The 23896-nt window shown below is 48.8% G+C and overlaps 1 protein-coding gene across 18 annotated transcripts in view; it reads right to left on the bottom strand.

The window, feature by feature from the left end:
* Positions 1-23896, bottom strand: part of ROBO1 (roundabout guidance receptor 1) — a 1078784-nt gene that overhangs the window by 306011 nt on the left and 748877 nt on the right. For 2 of the 18 annotated variants that reach the window (XM_056807828.1, XM_056807839.1), the window contains exon 1: positions 22015-23098. The exons of 13 other annotated variants lie outside the window; for them this stretch is intronic. In XM_056807828.1, the coding sequence (XP_056663806.1) occupies positions 22015-22162 (148 nt within the window). In that variant the 5' untranslated portion in view covers positions 22163-23098. Of the gene's footprint in view, positions 1-2166; positions 2718-2881; positions 2901-22014; positions 23099-23896 lie in introns of those variants that run through there. 3 more of the 18 variants (XM_056807831.1, XM_056807838.1, XM_056807837.1) reach the window with 3 other exon arrangements.

Here is a 23896-nt window from a genome sequence, read left to right as displayed (position 1 = left end):
CAAATCAAGGTACAAAAAAAGTCTCTCACTGTTCTAAATGGTTTACTGAGCGGTACAGGAGAGGGGATAGATTTGGAAATAAAAGATAGTCATGCCCATTTTAGAAAGAAAAAATCACGTATATTACCACTAGACTGCTCTATTTTTGTGCTGCTTCTGAGAAAGTACAATGGACTGCTGCTTTGTTTCCAAAATACTTGTGTTTCTATTTCTGTGTATATATGATGTTATGTATATAGCACATACATATATAAAGGTCTTCATGTACACATAAACCCACATACGCGTGCATTACATGCATGTAAAAAGGTCAAAACAATCAGAAAATGAAGGCAAATTTTAAGCTGTAGGAACTCAAGTCAATGAGGGAAAATAGTGGAGATCATATTTGCTGCCACATTTTTCCATCTTGAAATGTTTTCCTAGATATCTGGGACACAGTTATGTATCACACCTCTAACAGGCAGAGAAAAACTGTTTCCGTCAACGATGCTAATAATCTTGTACCTTTTCTGAACATTTAACGGCAAAAATAGGTGAGCCAAGAATTGTTGCACATGAACTAGAATGGCCGTCAAAGCCATCTCCATCTAGCTGAACCCACCGCTTGGCAAGAATTCCCTCTAAAAGAATCCCAATAAAGTATACATCGGTGCTTGGGGACCTCGGGTACCAAGCCCAATAGATGGAATCCCTCTTCCGTGGACATGACCCCGGCTAGCCCGTCCTCGGAGTCTTTGTGAGGCCGTCTATCCCTGGTTCTCATACCCATCGCCCTTTCCAATGGCCCTATTGTGGTCAGGGCACAACCACCCTTCAAGGCACTCAGTCCAATGCCCCATCACCCCAGCCTAAGCTACTGTAAGAACTGAGCTCCCCGCCTCAAGTTCTCGACTCCAATCCATCCTCTGGAGGCACAGGGGTCAGAGCGCTTTGTCCCAAGTCTGAGCACACCACAACCTTGATGGAAAAGCTCCCAAGCTAAAAGGATGGACTTTGGGATAAAAACGATTGCGTCCAGCATGTAAGCCTGGCTCTGGCCTACTCGCTTATTGCCATCCCACTCCTCTCTGACTTCAGGGATTTGTGTTTAGGCCACATTTCCAACTACCAGAATCACTCTTCCTTCACTTCCTATGTTTTTAGATTTGTTCTGCAAACCATTAGACAATAGTAATGAGAGCTCCTTGTATATTTCTTGAATTGTTTTCCAAATAGCAACTCATTTTACCCTCATAACAATCCTGGAAGTAGTTGATGTTGTGAACCTAATTGTTAAAAATTAATTCGTTTTTAACAATTACACGTAGCAACACATTTCCACATAAGTTTTCCACAAGTAAAGGACCCAAATTCTCTCCTTTCCCTCCCCCCTCCCAGACCCAGTAAGCGGTCTGATCTGGGCTATGCATGTCTTAAACTCTGGCCAACTCACTCTTTGATCTCATTACTTGTGCTTCCAAAGAAGCCATTTTATCTTGGTGACCGAAAGTAAGTCATTATGAACGTCTGTGAAAGGAACCCCTGCCCCCTCCACACACACTCACACACTCACACAAACACACGCACACACTCTCTCTCTCTCTCTCTCTCTGTCTCTCTGTCCCTCTCTCTCTCTCTGTCTCTCTGTCCCTCTCTCTCTCTCTCTCTCTCTCTCTCTCTCTCTCTCTCTCTCTCTCTCTCTCTCTCTCTCTCTCTCTCTCTCTCTCTCTCTGTTTCTCTCTCTTCCCTCCCCCCCCTTTAGGCCTATGAGGCAGGCTAAAAGCCCCCAGATCCACCTGGCTTCTCTCCTTGTTAGCCCCAGGAAGTTCATTTACTGGGAAAGGCTGTTACTTCAGTAACAACTCCTGGGAGTCTCCAATTGGGAAAGTCTCTGACACCCAGAGAGGCTGGCCTCGGCCTAATCAACAATCGAGGAACCTCTTTGGGCAACAGAACAGAATGACCTGTGAGCAAATAGACAAGCAGGAGCAGGGAATTGGGGGAAAGTTGACCTTTTCTTTCGCCTGAGTCTTCGGTCCCAAAATCCCCCTAAGAGCCAATTGCTCTCCTCCATAACTCCCTCCTCTCTCTGCTTCTCGAAAACTGGTCAGATCCCTGGCCTAGAGCTACGGGGAAGCCCGCTGGGGAGGGCTTCCTGATTTTCTATCAATTCCAGGAAATAACCTTGTGTGGCGGCGGTTCTGAAGGATTCGAGACGGTGGGGAAGGTCTAATCCTAGTGGTTCTAATTGACTGGTTCAAACAAGAAGTGCCCTTCCTTAGCCACGGTCTGGTCTCCGAGACAAAATGGGCGGCTTCCAGGATCCCCTTCCACCTCCATTTGCTTTGGCGAGTTGCTTTGACAAAGGTCGGATTCCGAGTAGCTCTGGGGATCTGGGAAGGGTTTCTATTCAGTGACTGAAGAACGTGTACGTGGCAGAGCTGGTCACCAAAGCCAGCAATTAAGAGGCTTCCTCTTCCAGGAACATTTCTGCTCTCCGAGCGTCGTGGTGGGGAGGAGGTGGGAGAAGAGCCCGCCATGCAGTGTCTAAACTACTCTTTGCTCTTGTTCCCGCCCTCTGAACCCCTACGGGAGAGAGGCGCCTTTCCTAAGGCACTGCCTCGTGGCTTTACCCTCATGTCCTGCCCCACAGTCAGGCCAGCCACTACTTAAGTTACCCTCAAACCTGACTGCCCACGTGACTCCAGCTCCGGCCGTTGGCATGGCTACCGGGTGACCCAAAGAGCGGAAGTGCCTGGACAAAGGGGCGGAAATGCTCCCTCGGGCACAAAGGAGGAGCTCAGCTCAGCCTAACCAAGGCTCCTTCAGAAGGAACTTCCCTCCCTTTCATGGTAAGTGGAACCTCACTTGGTTATCCGTTGGGCTACGAAGGACTCACTTCAGCCTCATTCCCTCATGATGCGCCAAGGAGCCGGGACACCCCTGCCTGCTCCACGGCCATCTTCCGCCCTAGACCTTGCTCCAGTCCCAGCTGCGCATGCGCTCTCCTCCCAGGCAGCCTCACAGGACTTCTTGTGCCTCTTGCAGGCACTGATATTTTCTGCAGGCTGCGCGCTTTCGTGCTGCTCCCATGCAAGGCTGGGGTGGGTGGGGGTGGGAGTGCACAGCGTACACAGCACCAGGCCACAGTCACAAAGATGAGCCTTCCCGAGTTCAAATTTGGACCCAAGACACCAGCCATGTGACCCTGGGCAAGTCACCTGACCCTGTTTGTATCTGTTTCCTCCTTTGTAAAATGAGCTGGAGAGGAAATGGCAGACGGCTCCAGGATCTCTGCCAAGAAAGCCCAAGTAGGGTTATGAAGAGTCCGACGTGCCTAAACAAGTGAGGCAGCACATGGATAGAGCACCCAGCATCAGACCCTCTACCCTCATTCCCTCCGCCCTGGAATGGCTACTATAACAACAGAAGCCGCCATCCGTGTTTTGTGAAGATCAAATGGGATAATATTTGCAGAATATTCAGTCATTTCTAATCATGGCCTATTCCCGGAGCCCATTTCTCAGCAGAGACCCTGGAGGGCTTCCTCATTTCTCTTCCCAGTGCATTTCACAGAAGAGAAAATGCAGACAGTGTTAAGTGACTTGCCCAAGGCCACACAGCTAATGAATGCCTGAGGCTGAATCTGACCTCAAGATGAGACCTCTTTGCTTGGGCCCAGCACGGAAATGCCCCCCGGAACTTGGAGCAATGCCAGACAAACAGTACTGAACAAATATCCGATTCCCTCTTTGTTTCCGGTTCTCTTCCCATCTCCCCTCCCTCGCCTCTGCCTCTGCCTCTGCCTCTGCCTCTGCCTCTGCCTCTACGAGAACAGGAGCTTTTTAAGCAGAGGCCTGTTTTCTTCACAGTGCCTGACACATAACAAGAATTCCCGACTCGTTCATGAACACGACTCCCCAGCTCTTTCCCCTCTTTACTCCTAAAAGTACAAGCCTGTGAGCAACGCGACTGAGCCCATTTACCGACCATCGCTCTAGAAAACGGGTTTCTTTCCTGAGCGTTCAAACACGAAAGAGCAGAGTTCGCCCCGGAATGCAGAGCTACAAAGCAGACAGATCCTGACGGCAGGAGGGTAGCTCTGGTTCGCTTTAAGAACTATCTGGATGACTTTCAGAATGGCTGGTCCCCTCGCTTCCTTGTCGAACCTAAAACCACATTCTGAAGGGCGTAGACCCGCACGGAAGGACTTATCACAATCACAAGTGCAAAACACAGCGAGGCCCAGCAACTGCGTCAGAATCCAAAGAAAGAGCATCCTTTGCTCATTGCTAGATTCAAGAAGGATTCGGAGTTTAAGTCAACTAAGAAACAATCCTTCCTCCCTGACTACACCAGTGATAGGAAACTGGCCTGAAAGGATGAGGGAAGGCTCGACTCATAGAAAGTCAAGAAGGAAGCTGACCAAGGGGGCGACACACACCTTGCATGCAGTGGCTAACCTCAGTCCTCTTTATGGCTAAACATGCCACACACATCACACATGACATATGAAAGTCTTTTTTTTAAACCCCTGCCTTCTGTCTTGGAATCATTACTGTGTATTGGCTCCAAGGCAGAAGAGTGGTAAGGGCTAGGCAATGGGGGTCAAGTGACTTGCCCAGGGTCACACAGCTAGGAAGTGGCTGAGGCCACATTTGAACCCAGGACCTCCCATCTCTAGGCCTGGCTCTCAATCCACTGAGCCACCCAGCTGCCCCCACACATGAAAGTCTTGATTAGAATCTGACAAAATCATTACTTGTTCAGACTTAATGTTCTTTATTTCATTATCTCAAGAAGCTCCTGAAGAAGAAATTCCATTTAAATGATGAATTAGCAACGACCTGGCAACTCGCAGTTCCAGAAAATTGCTCTTGACACCAGGAAGCCCAGTGACTTGTCTCCAGGTCCCACAAACCAGTAGAGTGCGTGCCGGGTGGTCAGAAGGCCGACCAGAAGTCCCCTAAACAGTAATACTGCCTTGAGGGTGTGGAGGTAAGCTTCTATCAAATGTAGAATGGGGGAATTGGACTGATTTGACCTAAATCCTGGCCATGTCTCAAATCACGATCTGAGAGCTTTCGAGTGCAGAAACGGGACTCCCAAACAGACGGAGTGCCGAAGACTTAAAAGCAGAGGGCCAGAGTCATTCTTTCTGAAGAAAACGCGCGTGCACACACACACACACACACACACACACACACACACACACCAAAGTCCTTTCAAGGCTCGACTTCTTCCTTTTCAACTCTTGGGAACTCCATTGACGGGTCTTCCCTTTCCTTCACTCGCTGCTGAGTACCCATTTCAACAACATGGAGTCATATGTTAGCTTCTCCCTCTCCCCACTAAAAAGAAAAACTGGGGGGGTGGGGAGGGGGAAGCAAGCGAATCTGTTCTTTGAGCCGCCAGGGCAGGACACTGTTTAGACAGTGTTAAGTGCAGGGCCTTGACCTGGCATTTCTGTGGTGACCTCTGTAACACCGTCACCCATCCCCCTCAGACCGGGTTTGAGGGTCACTGACCGACACGCAGAGCTTTTGTCGGGCTCTCCCCGTTCATTCCAAATTCACAGTCATGGCTTCAAAGCAGCCCAAAGTGCTCCGCATTTGTGCACGCCACGCCTCCCACCTCCTGCAGAACAACGCCCGCGTGCCTTCTCCATGTATTAGTAGACAGAGGGAGCATTTGGAGCTCACCACTTCAAACACCAAAGGCCAAGCACGATGCCCGTGTAACTGGGGAAAATACTGCAATCGGGGCTCTCTGAAATCAGCGCAAAACCCCACGGAAATGAAGCTCTTCCATACGCTCACGCAATACAAATCATGATTATTCATGCCCAAGAGGGTCACCTCCTTATTACTCTCGAAAATCGAGAAAGAAGACTCGGAGTGATGCTTTAGAAAGCCAATGGCAAAGCGCGGAACTAGGCAATCGAATCGACTGCAGATGCTGAAGAGCTACTTAGACTGTTGGCTCACAGGCAGGTGAACACATTTTAAAGGATGACTCAGCCTTTGCTGCCTTTTCTCTGTCATTCTAAGCCACTTCATGCCCTAAAACGCCGCTCTTTACTTAAATCGATCGCCTACATTTACGTTCAGCATCGAGAAAAAGGAACTAAGCAGCAGAGAAGAAAAAGAGAGCTCGGATTATCTCGTGAGAAGAAAAAAGCAGAAGCACTTCCTGGATCAGTGGTGTCAAATTCGGATTAACCCGGAACCTCTGGTCTATAGAAAAAGGTCTCTGCTTTGCCACATGGGGGTTGTAGAATGCAGTATCACCGGTATTTTAGAGTATTTTCATTGATTTTACTCCGTATTTCCCAATTGCTTTTTCATTTGGTTCGAGCAGCTCTTGAGAGTATTGTGGGCCACATGTGATTAGTGATCTCGGTTTAATACCTGTCCTGGAGATGCCTGAAATACATGGTCAATGAAAACAGCCATCCCCCTTTCAGCGCCCAACCACTCAAGAAAAGGACTTCAATCCATATTAAACTATAGCAAAATGACAGACCTTCTTCTTCTTCCTCTCTTTTTTAACCCTTACCTTCTGTTTTAGAATGCATACAAGTATTGGTTCCACGGTGGAAGAGAGGTAAGAGCTAGGCAACTGGGGTTAAGTGACTTGCCCAGGGTCACACGGAACTGATCGTCTTAGAAGGTCAGTGTAGAGACAGGAAATGTGGACTAACAGATAATTCCAAAGACTTGTAGTCAGAAAGATCTGATTCAAATTCTGTCTCACATGCTACTTATTTGTCTGCCTTTGGAAAAGTCATTTAATTTTTTTCATTTCCTTAGTTTCCTTATTTGTAAAATAAGTAGTTAAAACTCATCACTGGCTTCCAAAATCCCTTCCAGCCCTAAATCTGTAATGATGTGTTCTTTTTAATATCGTTTGTTAACATCTCAGAAAGCAACAAACACACATGGTCTGGAGTGTCTCCTCCACAACAAGAAAACCACCACACGTGGTAGGAATTTCGTTTGAACTAAGAAGTCAATGGGCTCCCCCTGCCACCTCCCTCAAATTTAAAAATGTACTGAAGACCCAAAAAAGAACTTACTTTTTCCTTTCTAAAACAATCATTTGTGCCTTGCTCATAATGGAAGGAAAACAAGCGTTTCCTTGTTTGTGTACACTGAGCTGTACAAGTCGCTCACCCAAAAGTCACTGTACTTGAACCCTGAACCTGACTGGAAACAGCATTCCGTAGCCTCTAACATGCTGCTGGTAAACTCCCGCGAATCACCCTTCAGGGTCTCAAGGAATGGCACCAAGATCCACCCGTTAGTGCCCGGCCATTGGAGCACTGGTAAGGGCAACAATTCCCATAGGTGCGCTCACTCGCACTGCTCAGAGGCCTGCCAGGAAGCGATGGGCCGCCCTAACACGTCTGGCCTCCTCGATCCATCACGGGCCCGCCAAGCTCCTGCTCGTCACTTCATGGAGAGGGAGTCAATCATGGCAGCAGCATGAATGTTGGCTGCAATAAGCCTCACCAGGGCCAGGACGGACCTTCCTCTAACAATTCTAACAGGTTCTTCAGGGCCAAAATGGGTATAAAGTTAGTTCCAAAGAACTGAGCAGCTGAAGCCCTGTATCCCGCCCCAGGTGGGCCTATTAGCAAGGATGGCATCCTGATCCTTCCTTGGTGTGGAGACTGCACACAGGAAGTGAGGGGAGGGCACAGGAAGCAACCGACCGGCCAATGACTTGCTTCCATCAGAGCACAGGGCGGAGCCTGCGCCCAACACAGGAGGCGGAGCAAGGAGAGCTCCAGATGGTCCAGGCTCTACCCCCTACCCCTATACACAGGCAAACTCTTCCAGCTCTAAAGCCCTGAACCGTGGTACAAATTTCCCGTTTTATTCTTGAGTCCAATTGCTTTTTGAACCCCCGAACTGCAAGGCCTGCGGGTGACATACTGCGCGCCTTTGGAACCGTTCAGACGCAGACACTCACTGGGCAGCTCAGCAGCACACAGTGTGCACCGTGGAGAGACTCCAAGAAAACGGGAACAAGTCACTAGCGCCCCACAGCAAGATGGGCTTCTCTTCAGTGCGCGCAGGGAGGCGTGCCCTTCTCCCTGGGCGCACAAGGAGGCAGCTCCCTGTTTCCAAGGAAAGGTTGAGTGGCGCGGGGGCGAAGTCAGAGGAAAGTGCCAGGGACGGCTGAAAACACCCACATAGCTGCACATACTGCGCACACATACAGACAGAGAGGGACGGACAGACAGACAAGGGGGGGGGGGGCTTGGGAAGAAGGGAATCCACGTAAGTGGAGAAGATCACAGCACCTGGGAAAACTCGTGAACGACATGAGAACTGAATTGAGCCAAGGAACTTCCTTCCTGACATCTGCCCGTGCACTCTCTCTTTCGGGGTGGCCTCAGTGTTTCACACAACGCTGGCCACGTTAAGCGAACGTCCTTGATCAAGTGCTCCAACCAAAATGGCAGAGGAAATGAAGAACCCTTCAGGCTTCCTTCAGCTTTTGTGTCCCCATGAATTATGGGACCTTTCAGCCACTCACACCGGAGAAGCGCAGGCCCAGCCGCACCCACCTTGGTGCTGTTCATCTAAGAGACATCAGTCACTGATGAAATAAGTGATCTGGAAGTAATTGGACAGGGCCGGCTCCACAGTCATCCCTCACTCCCAACTCCAAAATGAAGCAAGTCAAGGCGCAAACAAAATAGTCATTTTTTTTAAAATGCCACTGTTGGAAGAAATTACTATTATGCAGAAAAGAGTCACTTGAACGGATGTGTTTGGCTTTAGACCGCATTAAAAGTCAGTTCCTAGAAAATGGACTTCCTTCCCTTTGTTATAGGTTACATCATTTTGTTTTCATTTTTCAAACAAACACTAAGGAGGCTCCTGTGGAGTGTTCAAGACCGAAATACATCATCATAAAATTCAGAGCTGGGAAGACCCCAACCTCCTCACTTTATAAGGAGGAAACTGAGGCCCAAGAGAGGTCGCATAGGAAATGATACAGCCAGATGGGGAACCTCTGACTTCAAATTCAGAATTCTTAATACAGTCATTGGCTGCCGATGGCTTAATCTTAAAGAATCTTCTGTGAATACTTCATAAATGAGGCTGCTGATAGTGAAACTTGGGAATCAGTAAAAAAGAAGAAATGGGATGTTTGCTTTGTAACTCAGTGCCTTCACTCACTGGAAACTATTATCCATTTTAAAAACACACGACTTTCCTTCAGAGAAAATACGTTTTTCTTTTGAGAGATGAAAGTGAACTATATACAAGAGCCACTTACATGAAGTTTCCGTGGGAAATTCTTAAAATAAATGTAACCGTGTTATGCCAGGGAGTTCTGCTTGCATTTTCTCTGAGCAGGGTAATGGGTACAGCACTCATAGTCCACAATTGAGTAGCTGGCCAGGTCGATCTGGGAGCTTGCATGCCATTAAGCTTCATTCCCCGATTTCTCTACTATTTTGTCCAAATCCAGAAAACAGTTCCCATGGCCCTCACAGGGTGCGCGATTTGGACTTGGAGACTGTTTTAAAGTCAAGCATTGCCTCCAATACTTTCCCTATGTGAAGAAGGAAGGAAGTAAAGTCAGCACTAAGCCTATTAAATAGATGCCTAGGACACTATGTGCCGAGAATAAATGAGGTCCCTAATTATGGTGCTTTCCTGTCACACATGAATGAGGGATCATAGAGATCCCCTAATCCAACTTCCTCATTTACAAATGATAAAACTGAGGTCCAGAGAGGTTGCAACTTTCCCAAGATCAGTTAACAATCCACATGGTCTGATTCTTTCCTTACCAAGTCCAAGAATCTTTCCAGTTCTAGAGAATTAATGTGCAAAGTCCTCGCCAATATGCTCTACTTCATACTTGGGCGATGAGACAAATACAGCCACGCTCAGCTCTCAAACCACACGTTAGCTCCTCCAAAAAGCCAAAGTACACGTTTTCCACAACTAACCTTTCCATGACAACGTTTTCTTTTCCTAAACACCTCAATGCAAGTTGGGAGATGCACAGTCTAATGTAACTTGGCATCTGCATTCTCCACAGATGATCCATCCTATCTTCTAAGTGGGCTAATTGAGGATCCAGGCTCAATGGGAGCCATTTTTCCTCAGAGGATTTCCTTTCCCAAATCAAGGCTCAGAGATTCTTCGATTGGAAATCTCCAGTAGGTAGGAAACACTCATTATGCAGGCAATGACTTGGGGAGGATATTACAGTTGTCTCATTAAATCCTATCATCTCAGACATGTAAGAAAAAGAAGATTAAAGTGGGGGCAGAGTTAGTAAAGCTTGGAAAGATCAAACTAATGATCTTGTCACAAACTTACCAACACACTGGGGTCCACGAGAGTTTGTTTTGTTTTTTTTCAAAACTACAGAAATGAATGTTTTCCAAAGCAGGATGAGTTTCCTTTATGTGATGAATAAGCATTTTCTTATAGACAATAATATTTTGTCATAACAGGTAATACTAGCCTTTCCTCTTAACAATTAAATGAAGTTGCAGGTTTCTAGTTTTCCTTCTTCAAAGAAATCATTTTCCCCTAATCAAAATTCACTGCTACTCTGGTCTTCTCCAACGACCCATTCCTCAACGCTCCTATATTCTCTCCTGATGGGTGCCTGTAAGCATCGCACATGAGAAATGAGCAGCCGTGCAATATTTTAACATGCGTGCTGCTGCCATGGACATATGTCTAACAAGAGTAGCACTGCTAATGATGCCCAGTGGGGCTGAAGGTCATGGTGCTCAAAGGAGAAAATTCAAAACAACATTTCAACCTTCAGAGAAACAAAATAAGGACTAGGCAATTCCTCAGATAAGCAGATTTGTTGAGATTTCACTGCAGAAGTCTAGCCTTCAGAAAAACATTAAGGAACACTTTCTTTGTGCCTATTTTAGTTTAGGTAATTTTTTTGTTGTGCTTCAAAAACTGAAGGCATTATACCATTACCAAAACGTTCGAGAACCACACAAAAAGGCAAGGAAGTCCTTAGGACGTTTTAGAACATGCAATGCAAATATCATCTGGGAAAGTATATAAATCTACATTTTTGGAATTTATCCATTTTACCATTAATATACACTATTTCAGGCTTCATGGATTTAGAGATGAAAGAGTCTCAGAGGCCACTGAGTCCAACTCCCTCACATTACAGTTGAGGAAACGAGGGTTGAGAGATTAAATTACCTTCCCAAGGTCACCAAACAATATGCCTCACATGCCCCATTAGAAGCCAGGTCTCTTGACTCCAGTTACTTTCATTTCCATTCCAATAGATATTCAATTGAAAGGATGCTTCAGCCTGTTATATTTAGACTTTTGTTCTCCAAATCTATTCTCAATAGCAATAAAAAATGATGAATAAAATAATTGGATTTGTATATCTCTTTAAAGTTTACATATCATCTTAAATAAGCCAAGGAAGTTAAAGAAGTACAATATTTCAAGGAGTTCTATGGTGAATTCTTTTAGAAATGGAAGAATCACCTAGAATAAAGGGAAAATGGGGTCCTTTTAGTTTCCTCTCTTTTTTACATTCAGATGGTTCTTGCACAATAGTAGCCCCAAAATAGTATATCGCTTATTTTTACCAAATGCTTTCACATCTAATCCCTTATATGAACAATCCAAAGACGTAGGAAAGGTAGATATTACAACTCCCACCAGTGGATGAGTGAATGACAATCAGTGAGGTCAAGTGCCCTGTCCAGTCACATGCCCCACAAATGGTGGAAACCAGAGCAGTTTTGCTCACTGGACCAAAGAATCAACAACCATTTTCTGCAAGCCTTTCAAGCAGACTAACCTGACTATACTATGCTAACTCTTCTAATACCTCTATAAAGTTCCTCAATGTCGAATTTAACATATCCTAGTTGGGTGGTTAATTTTAATCCAATTTAAATTAACGCCATTTTGATACTATGGTAAAAGGCTGTTGAATAAAGGAAAACACAAACATGAAAGACTAAACAAGGAAGAGCACCGCAGGTCACTTTCCTCCGCTCAAATCGTTTGGTCTTAACAGCCAACTGGACATCATCTCTTCCTTAAATGAAATACCACTCAAAACGCAGGACACAATATACTGGCAAAGCTTAGTAATTTCTTCAGCACGGATGTCAGCTTGAATCCATTCAATACATTAGTCTTATTCTTATATTCTTATATTCTCAATTTTGCATCTACAGGGAGAATTATTCCAAGAATTATCAACATTATGAAAAATATGTAGACAACCACATCTCTATTGGTTTTATATGGAAAATTATCAGATCTCTTTAGATATGAAGTGCTCAAATTCAGGAGACATATTTGGTTGTGCATTTAGAACTCTGAATTAACCAAACTAGGTAATAAGACTCTACTGTATCCCTCCCTTAATTGTATTATCTAATTTTCCAAATGGGTCTCCTGATCACTATCCTTTACCTCAACAAGAGTTCTCTCTCCCCTTCACTCAATCAATTCCGAAACTCCATTTCTTCCACGCAAATTCCTCTAACAGGACCAAATCACTTCTGAGTATTTGCCATGTCGAAAAGTGCAGCTCAACTCTTTTCACGAGCCTCTGGTTTGTGCTCGATAATCCTCTGCTCGCATTCACAATTCCTGCATGCACTTTTTGAATCTTTACCCCGGTTTACATGATCAGAGACGTGCCAGCTCCTAGATGTTAATGGTTAAGCCCTGGAGTCATTCTGTAAGGAATTAAGCCCAAGGACCACACTTTTAAGGGGACTTAATGGTGCCTGAATTATTCCAGGGACAAAAAGTTAATGCTTAATTTAGAAATTAACTAACAGCATGAGGGTGGGGGATGATGCTAGTACAATAACATGTTAAAAGAGGCGCAATTCCTTTATGAAACAAACAACATTATCAAAACAGGCACAACATGCTGAATTACGGAAGATCCTGAATAGGTTTTGGGGCTCAGCTCAAGAACGATGGATCTGGTACCTCTTGGAACAATTGTGCATATGGGGCAGTCTAGGGCACAGCAGTGGGAAAAGAGCCTTTTAGCAACAGAAGACAGCAGTCCCTCCCCCCCCCCCCCCTCGCCATCTAAGTCCTGAAAACCTCCCATAAGATTCTTACAGCCTTAGAGTAGAAGCCAAGCATCTTGGCTACACATGTGGAAGTGAATGAGGGAAGACAAAACTGAAAAACTATCCGAGGAACTCTGAGGGGAAAAAATAACCGTATAAAAGAGCCTGTAATATGCTCCTATTCGGAGATTTCTATAGCAATGTACAGAAAAGCTAGACCACACCCACTCAGGAAAGCAGATCAACTGCGGAACTGGCGTGGACGGACTTGGATTTCTGGGCAGGACTCAGACCACGGCAAAGCCCTGTCCCTGATTCCCTAGGAAGTCTCTTGGCTGAGGGTCGCTCTTCCAAATAGTAATTCAGTCAGGAGCCCTTGTTGGATAAGCATAGGCAGCGGATCTCAGCCTCTCCGTTTGTAGCAGAGAGTACATAAGGCATATCATTGACATTCCGAATCAGAACTGGAGCAAAATCAGTTTTGAAGTAGCCACCAAAATCATTTGGTGCAACGTGAGGAACCGTATTGCGGGGTCCCGGCAATAGAGAGGTGGAGAAGCTGGCATAGGGTATCAGCGATGAACTCGTGCTGCCATGTGTAGCAGGCTCAAGAAACAGGAAGTCCGCACACCTCTGTCCCCGAGAAGCTCCAAAAGCCCCAGGTCATGTGGCCAACAAATGGAAGCTCGGCTCTGGCTCTTGGCGTACCTCGGCGTGAGGAGCGCTTGTTCTCTTTCTGAAGAAGAACCCGGAAGGGCTCGCGTGAAATGGGATGGAGCAGAGTCAGAGCATCGCTGGACACAGCAACAGCCACGTTGGATGATGCTCAGCCAGGGATGACTCGGGTCTCTCTGAATTTTCGGGGACTTCTGGAGGGAAATATCGTCCCCCGGCACAGAAGGAGCCGCTGGAGTCTGAATGAAGATCCAGTCGTGCTTGGGGAGGGCTCCTGGTCTGTTTTCTTCACAACAGAGCTGATCTGGAAGGCTTTATGTGACTGCCTGGGTGAGCAACGGCAAAGCCCCGCCTTCCTGATCCGGGAGAGACAAGGAGGAGGAAGAGGGGGGCGGGCTCAGTGGACCTTCCTCTTTACATTGGGCAGAATCAGGGCACAGAAGCTCTTGGGCTCTAACACTGCTCTGGACGCGCTACCAAGCATGCCACCAAACAGCCAGCATGACTACGGCAACTGGGGACCGGCCAGGTTCCTCCAACAGACCTGTCGCTGCACCATGTTTCCCCCCTCGTTCTTCTCTCTGCTTCCCGCCTGCTGGCGGCTCCTCAGGTCACATGACACCCCTGGGCCAAACCATTCCGCATGTCCTGTGGGTTCCCTGCACAGACTGGCCCAAAAGGCCACAGGGGCCCTCGTCTGCTGAGGGGAGCCGCCACCTTCTTCCCCTGCGCAGCGCATGGGGGCATAAGCCCGGCACAACTGGCCAGGAGGAGGGAAGGCAGCTGCTTCCTGTGTGCAAAGCCCTGCGCTGGCTGGTGCTGAGCCAAGAGCAGAGCAGGGCAGAGACGAACCACGCATGGAGAGATCCTAGCTGTCCGGTGCTGCAACAGAGCACGGCTCTCGCTGCCTCCTTAATGCCATTCCTGCTAATCCAATCCGACATCAGCCTCGGGGTGTCACATCGGAATGAGACCCACTCTCTGGCATTAGTGTCTTATTCTGGACATTCCTTTCCATGAGTGTGTCTGCACACGCGTGTGAACACATGCACACGCACACACGCTCTCTGCCTCCTCATTCACTTCTACTTCTCAAGTTGTTGGCAGCATAACTAAATATACTGGTGAATGAAGTCAGCTTTGGTTCCAAATCTGAAGCCATGTTGCGAGGAAACGTCCGTCTCTGCAGAGGGGCGCCGCTAAGTCCACCTCCCGGGCCTACGCGGAATGCCAATGACTTCCTTCCAGGGGCCGATTTACCTTCTGGGGCAACTTGCTAATAAAGCGACTGAGCAGCTGAGTCACTGAACCGCCCCTCCCCGAGCCATTAGCGCAGTTTAAGACCAGGTGGACAGTTAATACTTGCGAACAATTTAAATCCATTAATGAAACTCGCCAAAGATTAAAGCCGTCAACTAAATTGGCCCAGCACCCTGGAGAGGGCCTGGATTTGGAGAGGGTCTGGATTCAAGTCCTGCCTTTTACCATCTGGTTATCCGTGTAACCTGGGGCAAGTCGCAGCCTCCGGAAAAGAAAGGCAGAGGCGTTTTGGCCATCCCTTTCCGTTGTAGATTTAGGATTTCGTTATCTTTAATTACTTGGGCCCTGTGAGCCTCCAGATGAGAATGAAGCATGATGCACAGAGCTCCCTTCATCCAAATGATCAATAGCCACGTTTTAAAAATCAAATTTAGGCTTAAGGCAAAAAAGGGCACATTATTCATTGATCCTGATGAGAAAAATACATCCAACTTGACGATGTCCTTAGCTAAAATTTGGTCACTTTTTAGATGCTTTTGGTTTTTTTTTTTTAATCTCCATAAATACAACTAGTTAAAACTGAATAAGGAGTGCTACATTCAGGCTCAGTAAGTTTTAGACTCCTAAAACTTTGTTAATTATAATTACTGAAATTCAAAGTCGAGCACAGATATCAATGAAAAAGAAATGAAGCATCATTTATACACCAATTATGTTTTTGATGTTTAGACAGCCTGAACCTGGGATTTCACCAGGAGCGAGCACCATCTGTGTCTCAAGGTTGAAAGCACTTGGCCAGAGTCACCCTACCAGTACGCATGATTATTTCTATGAGTTCTTTTATTTTACTTCTACAGCAAGAGCAAAAAGGTTATCAACACCTATTTTTGGTTTTTGTTTGGCTTCCCCCACAAAATCAATCTAATAAATATATATATATATACACATGTATGTATATATATGTATATAATCGTTGTCTACATTATGGGGGGAAATATTAGTTTCTGGAGTCAGAAGATATGGGTTCAAATATTATTACCCATGTGACTGTATGCAACTCACAGCCTCCATAGGCTTCAGTTTCCTTATCTGTTAAATGACAGACAGGATTAAACCCATTGTGCCTTTCAGCCCTCCATTTATGATCTTGATGCATCAATAGAATCACTGAATTATCCTATTAAGTCAAAAGACCCCTAAAAACTCGGAACCATCTTTTAAAAGAGAGATTTCTAATGGTGATAACTCACATTTCTGCTGAGTAATGCAAACATACCTTCTTTAGTCATGTTGGGGGTGTGAAATTTAGATGACTCCACCCTACTTAGATCTTACTTTATGGAGAAGATGAAATGGTAATCTCCTGATTGAACAGTGAAGGTACTTAGTTCTTACTTTATAGTGAAGCTAGAACTTTAAGCTAAGTCTATTTTAAGATCTTAATACAAAAAGGTGTTAAGTAACTATAAAGGCTAAATTAATCACAAAAAGGTTAAGTAACTAAGAAAAGGTAAACTTAACAAAGAAGTGTGAAGTAACTCAAAAGACATAATCTAATTAAATAAGATGAGAACTAAAGAATGGGCAGTCCTGGAGAAAAGCCTCTGATGTGATTGGTAGATGTAAAAATTTAGAGGAGGGGACCCAAGAGTAAAAGGTCTATATATTTGGCTCACTTCCTCTCTCCAGTACCTTTGGCGGCAGAGAGGTGGCTGGTGGCAGCGTGCTGGGCCTTTTGGAATCTTGGCGTGGCTACAGCTATTGTCTGGTTCGGTGGTGAGTTTCTGGCTGAGTTTTTCCTCCTTTACTTTCCAAACTTTATCCTCTTAGAAGCCTCTAAGCTCCTTCAGAGAACTAGTGGCAGTGATCTTAAACTCCCCCTGGCACAGGCCAGGTGGGAGAAATCCTATTCCTTCTTCCCTCTTTCTCCTTAAATCCTTCCCTCTATATTAATTAAAATTACCATAAATTTCCAGACTGACTTGGGTATTTTATTTGGGATTTTTCCCTGGCAACCAATTAATTTAGATTTGAAGCCAAAACCCTAAAATTATCTCTACAGTCAGAATGCAGAGGCCTGATTCTTGGGGAAACCCTCTCAGGATGTGGTGGCTACACATATGGATTTGGATCCAAGTTATATGGACTCTAGAAGATTCACAGTTTATCAACACAGTGATCCAGAATCTATAATGATTAAACAGAGAAAGAAAGAAGCAGAGAGCAGGAGCATGGAACCTGAGTGGGAGGCAGGGGCCCAGGAGGCTTTCTTGACTTCCTGAGGCCAGAGTAGCTTTGCTAGACCTCCAACCTCCAACCTCCAGGCATGCTTTTTAAAGTGTTCTCAAAACTTTGAGTCCATTTAAACTCAAGTATCACAAGATCTAAATCGTCAGATTTTAAGTGCATTTTTATTATTAGAGAATCAAAGACTTCCAATCTCTACACAATGGATGCTAAGCCATCCATTGGCACACACAGACTACACGTTCACTCAACACTGAATCAAGCTGCTCTACAGGACAATAAATTGACATTTGCTTGTGTTTATTGGTAGTGCTTTGAATGCTTCATGGAAGTGTCAGATCAGATGACAGGCATTAAGATTGTGGACTACTTGGCACCAAATTCAATATTGAGGCACTTTTTCTGGAACTTCTTACCTTCTACACACACACCTATCCTAAAATAAATAAATAATACAGTTAATCTTCCCAGGCCCTGAGCCAAGAACAAATGTGGATTCTGCAAAGACATTTCTCCAAAAATGAAGTCTGAGGGAGAATCAAAATCCTACTACTAAAAATAGGAGTTTATATGTGAAAAAATGCTAAACCGGTATGTCAGGAAACCATGAAATAATCACCAAAATAAGCTTTGCACCCCGGAGCAGAAAGAAGACGACGTTTTCCTGAAGCAAGAGCAGGACGCTGTAGGGCGACGGAAAGAGTCTCTCTTTAGAAAAGCATCTTCCAGACCACATCAGAGGATGTACCTCCCCCAGCTCCACCCCCAGAACCACACAGACTCGGAGAGCACAGCACGGGGGAGGAGGGAGTTGAAGCCTGGAGAGAAGAGGAAAAGGAAACCACACTAATCCAACATGGAAAAGAAAAGAAGAAAGCAGCCTTTTGATCTCGGCAGGATGGCCACTTTATAGGCTATGCACAAGTAGTTTCCAACCAGCTGGTCAGCCAGGTATTTGAAGTTTTACCCTACCCTGCTTACTAACCATGACACGAACCCTGTGTGCACAGAAGCCAGGCACAAGGCTCATCCGCTACAAGGGATTATCATTTGAACCCTCCGACATGACCTGTAACTGCAACCCCATCCAAAAGGGCTCTCTCTCTTAGGAACTGTTGGCTTCCTTTCTGTAGAAAGGAGACATTTCCAGGGATCACGAATTGTAAGAGGGCGGAGAATGTTCCTTCTCCTAGTGGTGAAGGTTTTAAGTTCCCTCATGCCGAAATGCTCAATGTTTCATGAGAAGCAGGACAGGAAGCCATGCGCAGCAGTGCATCTGCATGGTGAAAACTTCCCATAATAGGGTGGCACCGTTTTAGGTCCTCATGAAGAAGGAAAAGAGAGCATCCCCTTCTTCCACACCTCCATTACTGAGTCTATTGAGTGCCCAAATTGTTTTGGCTAATCTTTTTGGGAAATTTTGTATATAAGCAAAGTCTTATTCATTCCTTAAAATTCGGGGGTTCTCAGAAGTGCCCCCAAAAGGAGTTATACAGTGGGATGGCACTGACCTCGCCTATGTCTCTAAAGAAGAGTGGCCTCTGACTTCACCTTATTGAAGTAACTAGCGTTATAGAATTGCCTTTCTTGTAGGATTAGGAGAGAAGAGGTCAAGGATCAAGAAAAGAAACACCACAAATAAATTTGGAGTAGGGACTTGCTTTTTACAACTGATCGCCCTTTAACGGTCTGCAGGAGACAGGACCAGACTGAAGCTGGTCTAGACCTCTTGTAAGGCCTCGTCAGGCCCGGAGAGGCCGGTGGACTGAAGCTATGAAGCCATCGAGATCCTCTCCTGGCATCGCTCTTTCTCCTTCCAGGTACAGGAAGTGGAAAAGCCCATTGGAAGGTGACCAGTAAGAAAGCCGCCCTAGTGACCTTTCCAAACTCTCCAGCATCCCCGCTCTGTGGGGGAGGGGCCGGGAATGACACAAGCTAGGAGAACTGACCGGGACTGAATTGAGTGACCCACAACATCGGCAGCCTTCTTCCAAGCGTCCCTTTGCCACACGGAAAGGAGAAAAGCCCAGGGCAAGAAGCGGGCTTCGTCTGGAGCTCAGAGCACCTCCTGAGCCTGAACCTACACAGGTCCTGGGTCTCTGCTTTTCCCTTGAACACAAGTCTCAGAACAGTGATCTGGAGAGGGAGGGGACGTGTGCCTAGACGGCCCCAAAGACCGCTACGATTGTTCCCTCCTTGATTTCCCTGCAGGAATCCATGAAGGAAATCCTTAGTGACCCAAGGAGGCGTTTGGAAGCCGCCACGAGGACGACCAAGCTGACTTTCCCAAACAGACAGACCCGCGTGCTTCAGCTCTCTTAACAAGCAGGAGGCAACAGGGGGCGACACCCTTTCCACCCCCCCCCCCCCATCACTCCGGGTGCTCCCAGCACACTGAGGGGAATGCAGCCCAAGGGCAGCTTCTGCAGGCTCCCGCTTCCTCTCTGTGCCTCCGAGGGGCTGAAGCTTGCCCATTAACAAGGGGGGGGGAGGTGAGGGGGGCTGGGGACCCCGGGCTGGGGTCGGCAATGAAAGCTCGCCTTTCAGGAACTCCTTCACTCCCTGACCACAGGTCTGGGACACACCCAGCTCGCTGGCTTCTCCCAGTTCCCAGAAGTCTTAGCCGCGTCCTAGGAAATCCCCGAAGGTCGGCCATTAGGGGAGTCTCTAAAAGCCACTCTCGCTACCTCCTCATTCTGCAGGGAAGGGGCCCGAGCTGTGAGAAAGGCTGGGGGCGGGGCACTACGGAGCGCAGGAAGAGCAGGCATGGGGGGGGGTCACTGGAAATGCAGGGAGAAGTTGTATCCTCCCGGCACAACAGGGTGGCAATAATCCCTCGAGATGGCAAATGTGTGTCAAGCCTCTGAACCGGAAGCCCGAGACAGAAGAGCCTCCAGGACTTCCCTGTCACCGGACCTTGTCTTTCATCTACAGGCTGACAGGAGGCTCAGCCCCACAGGCCCAATGGCCAGCAATCCTCGAATCTGCAGTCATCGCCCTCCACTCACGCATCACAGCCACGCCACCCCGCACGCGGAAGAAACGGGTGCCCAAATGGTGGGCCAAGAACCGAGTCAGAGCCGCCTGCGGCTCCAAGTTAAACTGAGCCTCAAGAGAGAACTGGGCAAAGAGAGATCCGAGGCGGCACCTCTGGGAGGCGGGAAATGAAGCTCTTCACACACGGGATCAGGAAAGGCGGGAGAAGAGGAGCCATGGGGGTGGGTCGGCGGGGCTCTAAAGGTCCTCCCACCCACTCCAAACTAGGCTCTGGAGACACCAGGCCAAAGGAAGCTCTACAGCGTGCAGAAATGCTTCTCAAGTTGCCGGGTTTTCTGGCAGTCGATGAACTGATTGTTAACAGGAGGAAACTCTGTTCTGATTTCCCAGTAAGGTTGGGCTCAAGTAAAACCACTGGTTGGAATATCAATGGCGGTCGGTGGGGCAACAACAACAAAGAAGCTAGAAGCCAAGCCTCAAAGTTGTGTTTCCCACTTTGCAGTTTAGGACAGGCCGCTCAACAAATGATTCTAGAACGCCTGAAGTGTAGGGGGAGACTGTTGTCCCCCCCCCCCAGAAAAGCTTGAGGGAGAAAACAAACTTGTGATGGAGGCATTGTGGGGGCAGGGAAAGGGGGGGGGTTCAAGGTAGCTCGCTTTACCCTCCCCTCCTCCAAGTTTCTCTGGGGAATAAAAAGGCAAGACCCTAAACACACCGCATCGGCGCACCTGGGAAGTCTTCCCAACGCTTCACTTGGAGGACAGCCCGCTCCAGAACGTCTGTGTTCTCCAACTGTACGGGCACTCTTGCCTCGGGCACACGAGCCGGGACCTCTCCTCGGAGGCACTTCTGAGCCCCGACTGCCCAGGAAGGAGTTATTTCCTGCAGTTCCCCCTTGATCAGGTTCTAATTACAGACTTTGTATACAGAAAACAATGACTAATAATCCCTTTGGCTCTCCAGAGAAAGCAAGCTGTGCTTTAAGGATCGGGTTCGGGGCCCCAAGTTTATGTCTACCCAGTCCCACCGTCCCAGCTCTGGGCTTAGAAAAAGACCCCATATAAGCCAAGCAACCTCTCCAGAGAGACTGGGCACCCTCCCCCCCAGAGAGTCAAACTTCTGTCTCACTAAGGCCCAGATGGGGGAGGGGGGTGCAGGGAGAGGCGGTAGTAAAAAAAGTCTCTGGACAGGGCTGCCTATTCTCCAGAACCCGGGGCTCCGGGGGCCGCGAATTCTCCAGAACCCGGGGCTCGGGGGTCGCCTATTCTCCAGAACCCGGGGCTCCGGGGGCCGCAAATTCTCCAGAACTCGGGGCTCCGGGGGCCGCGAATTCTCCAGAACCCGGAGCTCAGGGGTCGCCTATTCTCCAGAACCCGGGGCTCTAGGGGCAGCGAATTCTCCAGAACTCGGGGCTCGGGGGTCGCCTATTCTCCAAAACCCGGGGCTCCAGGGGCAGCGAATTCTCCAGAACCCGGGGCCCCGGGGGGGGGGAGCCTATTCTCCAGAACCCGGGGTTCCGGGGGCCGCGAATTCTCCAGAACCCGGGGCTCCGGGGGCCGCCTGTTCTCCAGAACCCGGGGCTCTAGGGGCCGCGAATTCTCCAGAACCCGGGGCCCCGGGGGCGGGGGGAGCCTATTCTCCAGAACCCGGGGCTCCGGGGGCCGCGAATTCTCCAGAACCCGGGGCTCTGGACAAAGTCCCGGGCAGGGACTGCTCCGCTCCTTCAGTAAACGGAGGGAGGCGGAGGGAGCAGAGAAAAGATGCATTACCTGAGCAGAGACATATTAATCCAAAGAGATAAAAGTGAGCAGACTCAGCGATCATGGTCCTCGCGTGCCTTCTGCAAGCAGTCTCATTCCAAGAGGGGGTGACACGGCCCCAAATCTGTGGATCCGCAACACTTGCGCACACACACATACACACACAAAGGCTTAATATAAGCAACGTGGACTAATCCGGGAGCAGTTCTCGAACTCCAAACGGACCTCTCGAGACGAGACGAGATCCCGGCCCTCGAAGGACAAAGTCTGGCCGGGCTGGGCTGCTTCTTGGCTCCGGCCCCGGCTTGTCGGAAGAGCAGCCCGAGGACACCCAGGACCGTCCAGAGGGACAACAAAGAGCGCCCCCAGAAGAGTTGGCAGAAGCCTCGGCCTCGGTCCGGACTCTCCCCCCAAATAAAGGCTGCTCTAGGCTCGGCGGCCAAGAAGTGGGGGCTCGGAGAGGCCACCGGGGTGGGGAGAAGAGCTTCTTCGGCTGAGCCCCGGCTCCGAGGGCAGCGACCACGGGAAGGGCTCCTCCGGGGCAGAGGGGCGAGCTCGGAAGGCTGCTTAGCCGGAGAGATCGGCGGAGACTGGAGCGAGCGTGGCGGCAGCAGTGCAGCAGCTGTGGCAGCCTCCTCCCTGGCTCCCCATCACTTGGGAGATGCAGCCGAGATTGGAGCAAGAAGCAGGTTCGAGGAGATCCTCACGCCCCCGCGCCGCCCCCAGCCGCAGCTCGGCACAGCCCGGACCATTTCCCCCTGCCCTGCGCCCCCCACCCCGCCCCGGGCGAGGCAGCGCCCCCTCCACGGAGACCTCCGGAACAGGAACAAGAACCCCCCAACTTCCAAAGGGGCGATGCCCGCAGCCTCCGGTCCTCCCACCGAGCGTTGCTCCACGGCCAGGCTCGGAGCGGAGGTCCCCGAGGAGCCGAGCCCTGGAGGGGAAGGACGATGCGCAGGGGTAGAGCCCCAGCCCCAGGGTCTCTCCCCGGCTCCGTCGGAAGTTTCTTCCCTCACGTTGTCTCCGGGCGCTCTCCGTAGGCTGTAGGTTTACCAAACTGTCCGGATGGCTGAGATCGCCCCCTCCCCTCCCCTCCCCTCCCCTCCCGGCGGAACGTGCTTAAAGGAGCCGCGCGGTTCTTGCCGCCCCCCCTCCCCCACGAGCCGCCTCTCCCCGGGCTGAACAGGCAACTTCGGCCACAAATGTCTCTCTTTTATTCTTTGGACTTCAAGCAAAAGGCCCAGCGAAAGCGTTCAGGTGCAGGGAGGCTCGGCCCTGGCTGGGAAAGGCACCGCTAACGAGAACGTGCCATTTCTCCCGTTTCCCCTTACCCTCTCTATCCCCCCGCACCTTTCTCGGAAATGGAACCTCCCAGACAAAGACTGCAAAAAAATCTCCCCTGGTCCTTACTTAACCTTTTCGTTCCCGCTTCCGGGCACATCCAAGTTCCCCACTGCCCCACCCCCACCCCCAATTTTGTGACCTCCGAGAGGGCTGGGGGAGGGGCGCAAACGGAAAACCCGCTTTCGGAGTTTGCGAGGGAAGGAGCGGCCTTGAATTGGCTCCAGCGTTGGTTGTGCTTCTGAACTAGTGGCAAATATTTGAAGGAGGCGAACCCCGAGGAGGCCGCATCTTGTTTTATTGTCCGAGAGGAGCCTTCCCGGGACGCCCAGCAGAAGACTTAACTAGGGGCAAGTCATTCCGGAAGGAAACAATGAACTGTGCCGGACCCTGGAGTCCCCGTGCCCAGCCACCCGAGTCGTAGCCTTTCGACGGGAAGTTGGGCCGTCTTTAACTTCGGTGAGGAGGGGGGATGCTGGAGAGCCGGGAGAGGAAGACCGACTACGGAGGGATGCTGGTCGCGTCCAGCCCTTCAGTGAGCCGCGGCCGC

This window comes from Monodelphis domestica, chromosome 8, assembly GCF_027887165.1.
Source record: "Monodelphis domestica isolate mMonDom1 chromosome 8, mMonDom1.pri, whole genome shotgun sequence".
Taxonomy (NCBI): domain Eukaryota; kingdom Metazoa; phylum Chordata; class Mammalia; order Didelphimorphia; family Didelphidae; genus Monodelphis; species Monodelphis domestica.
The sequence above is the reverse complement of the archived record's forward strand: the minus strand, read 5'-3'. Positions and strand labels throughout refer to the sequence as shown.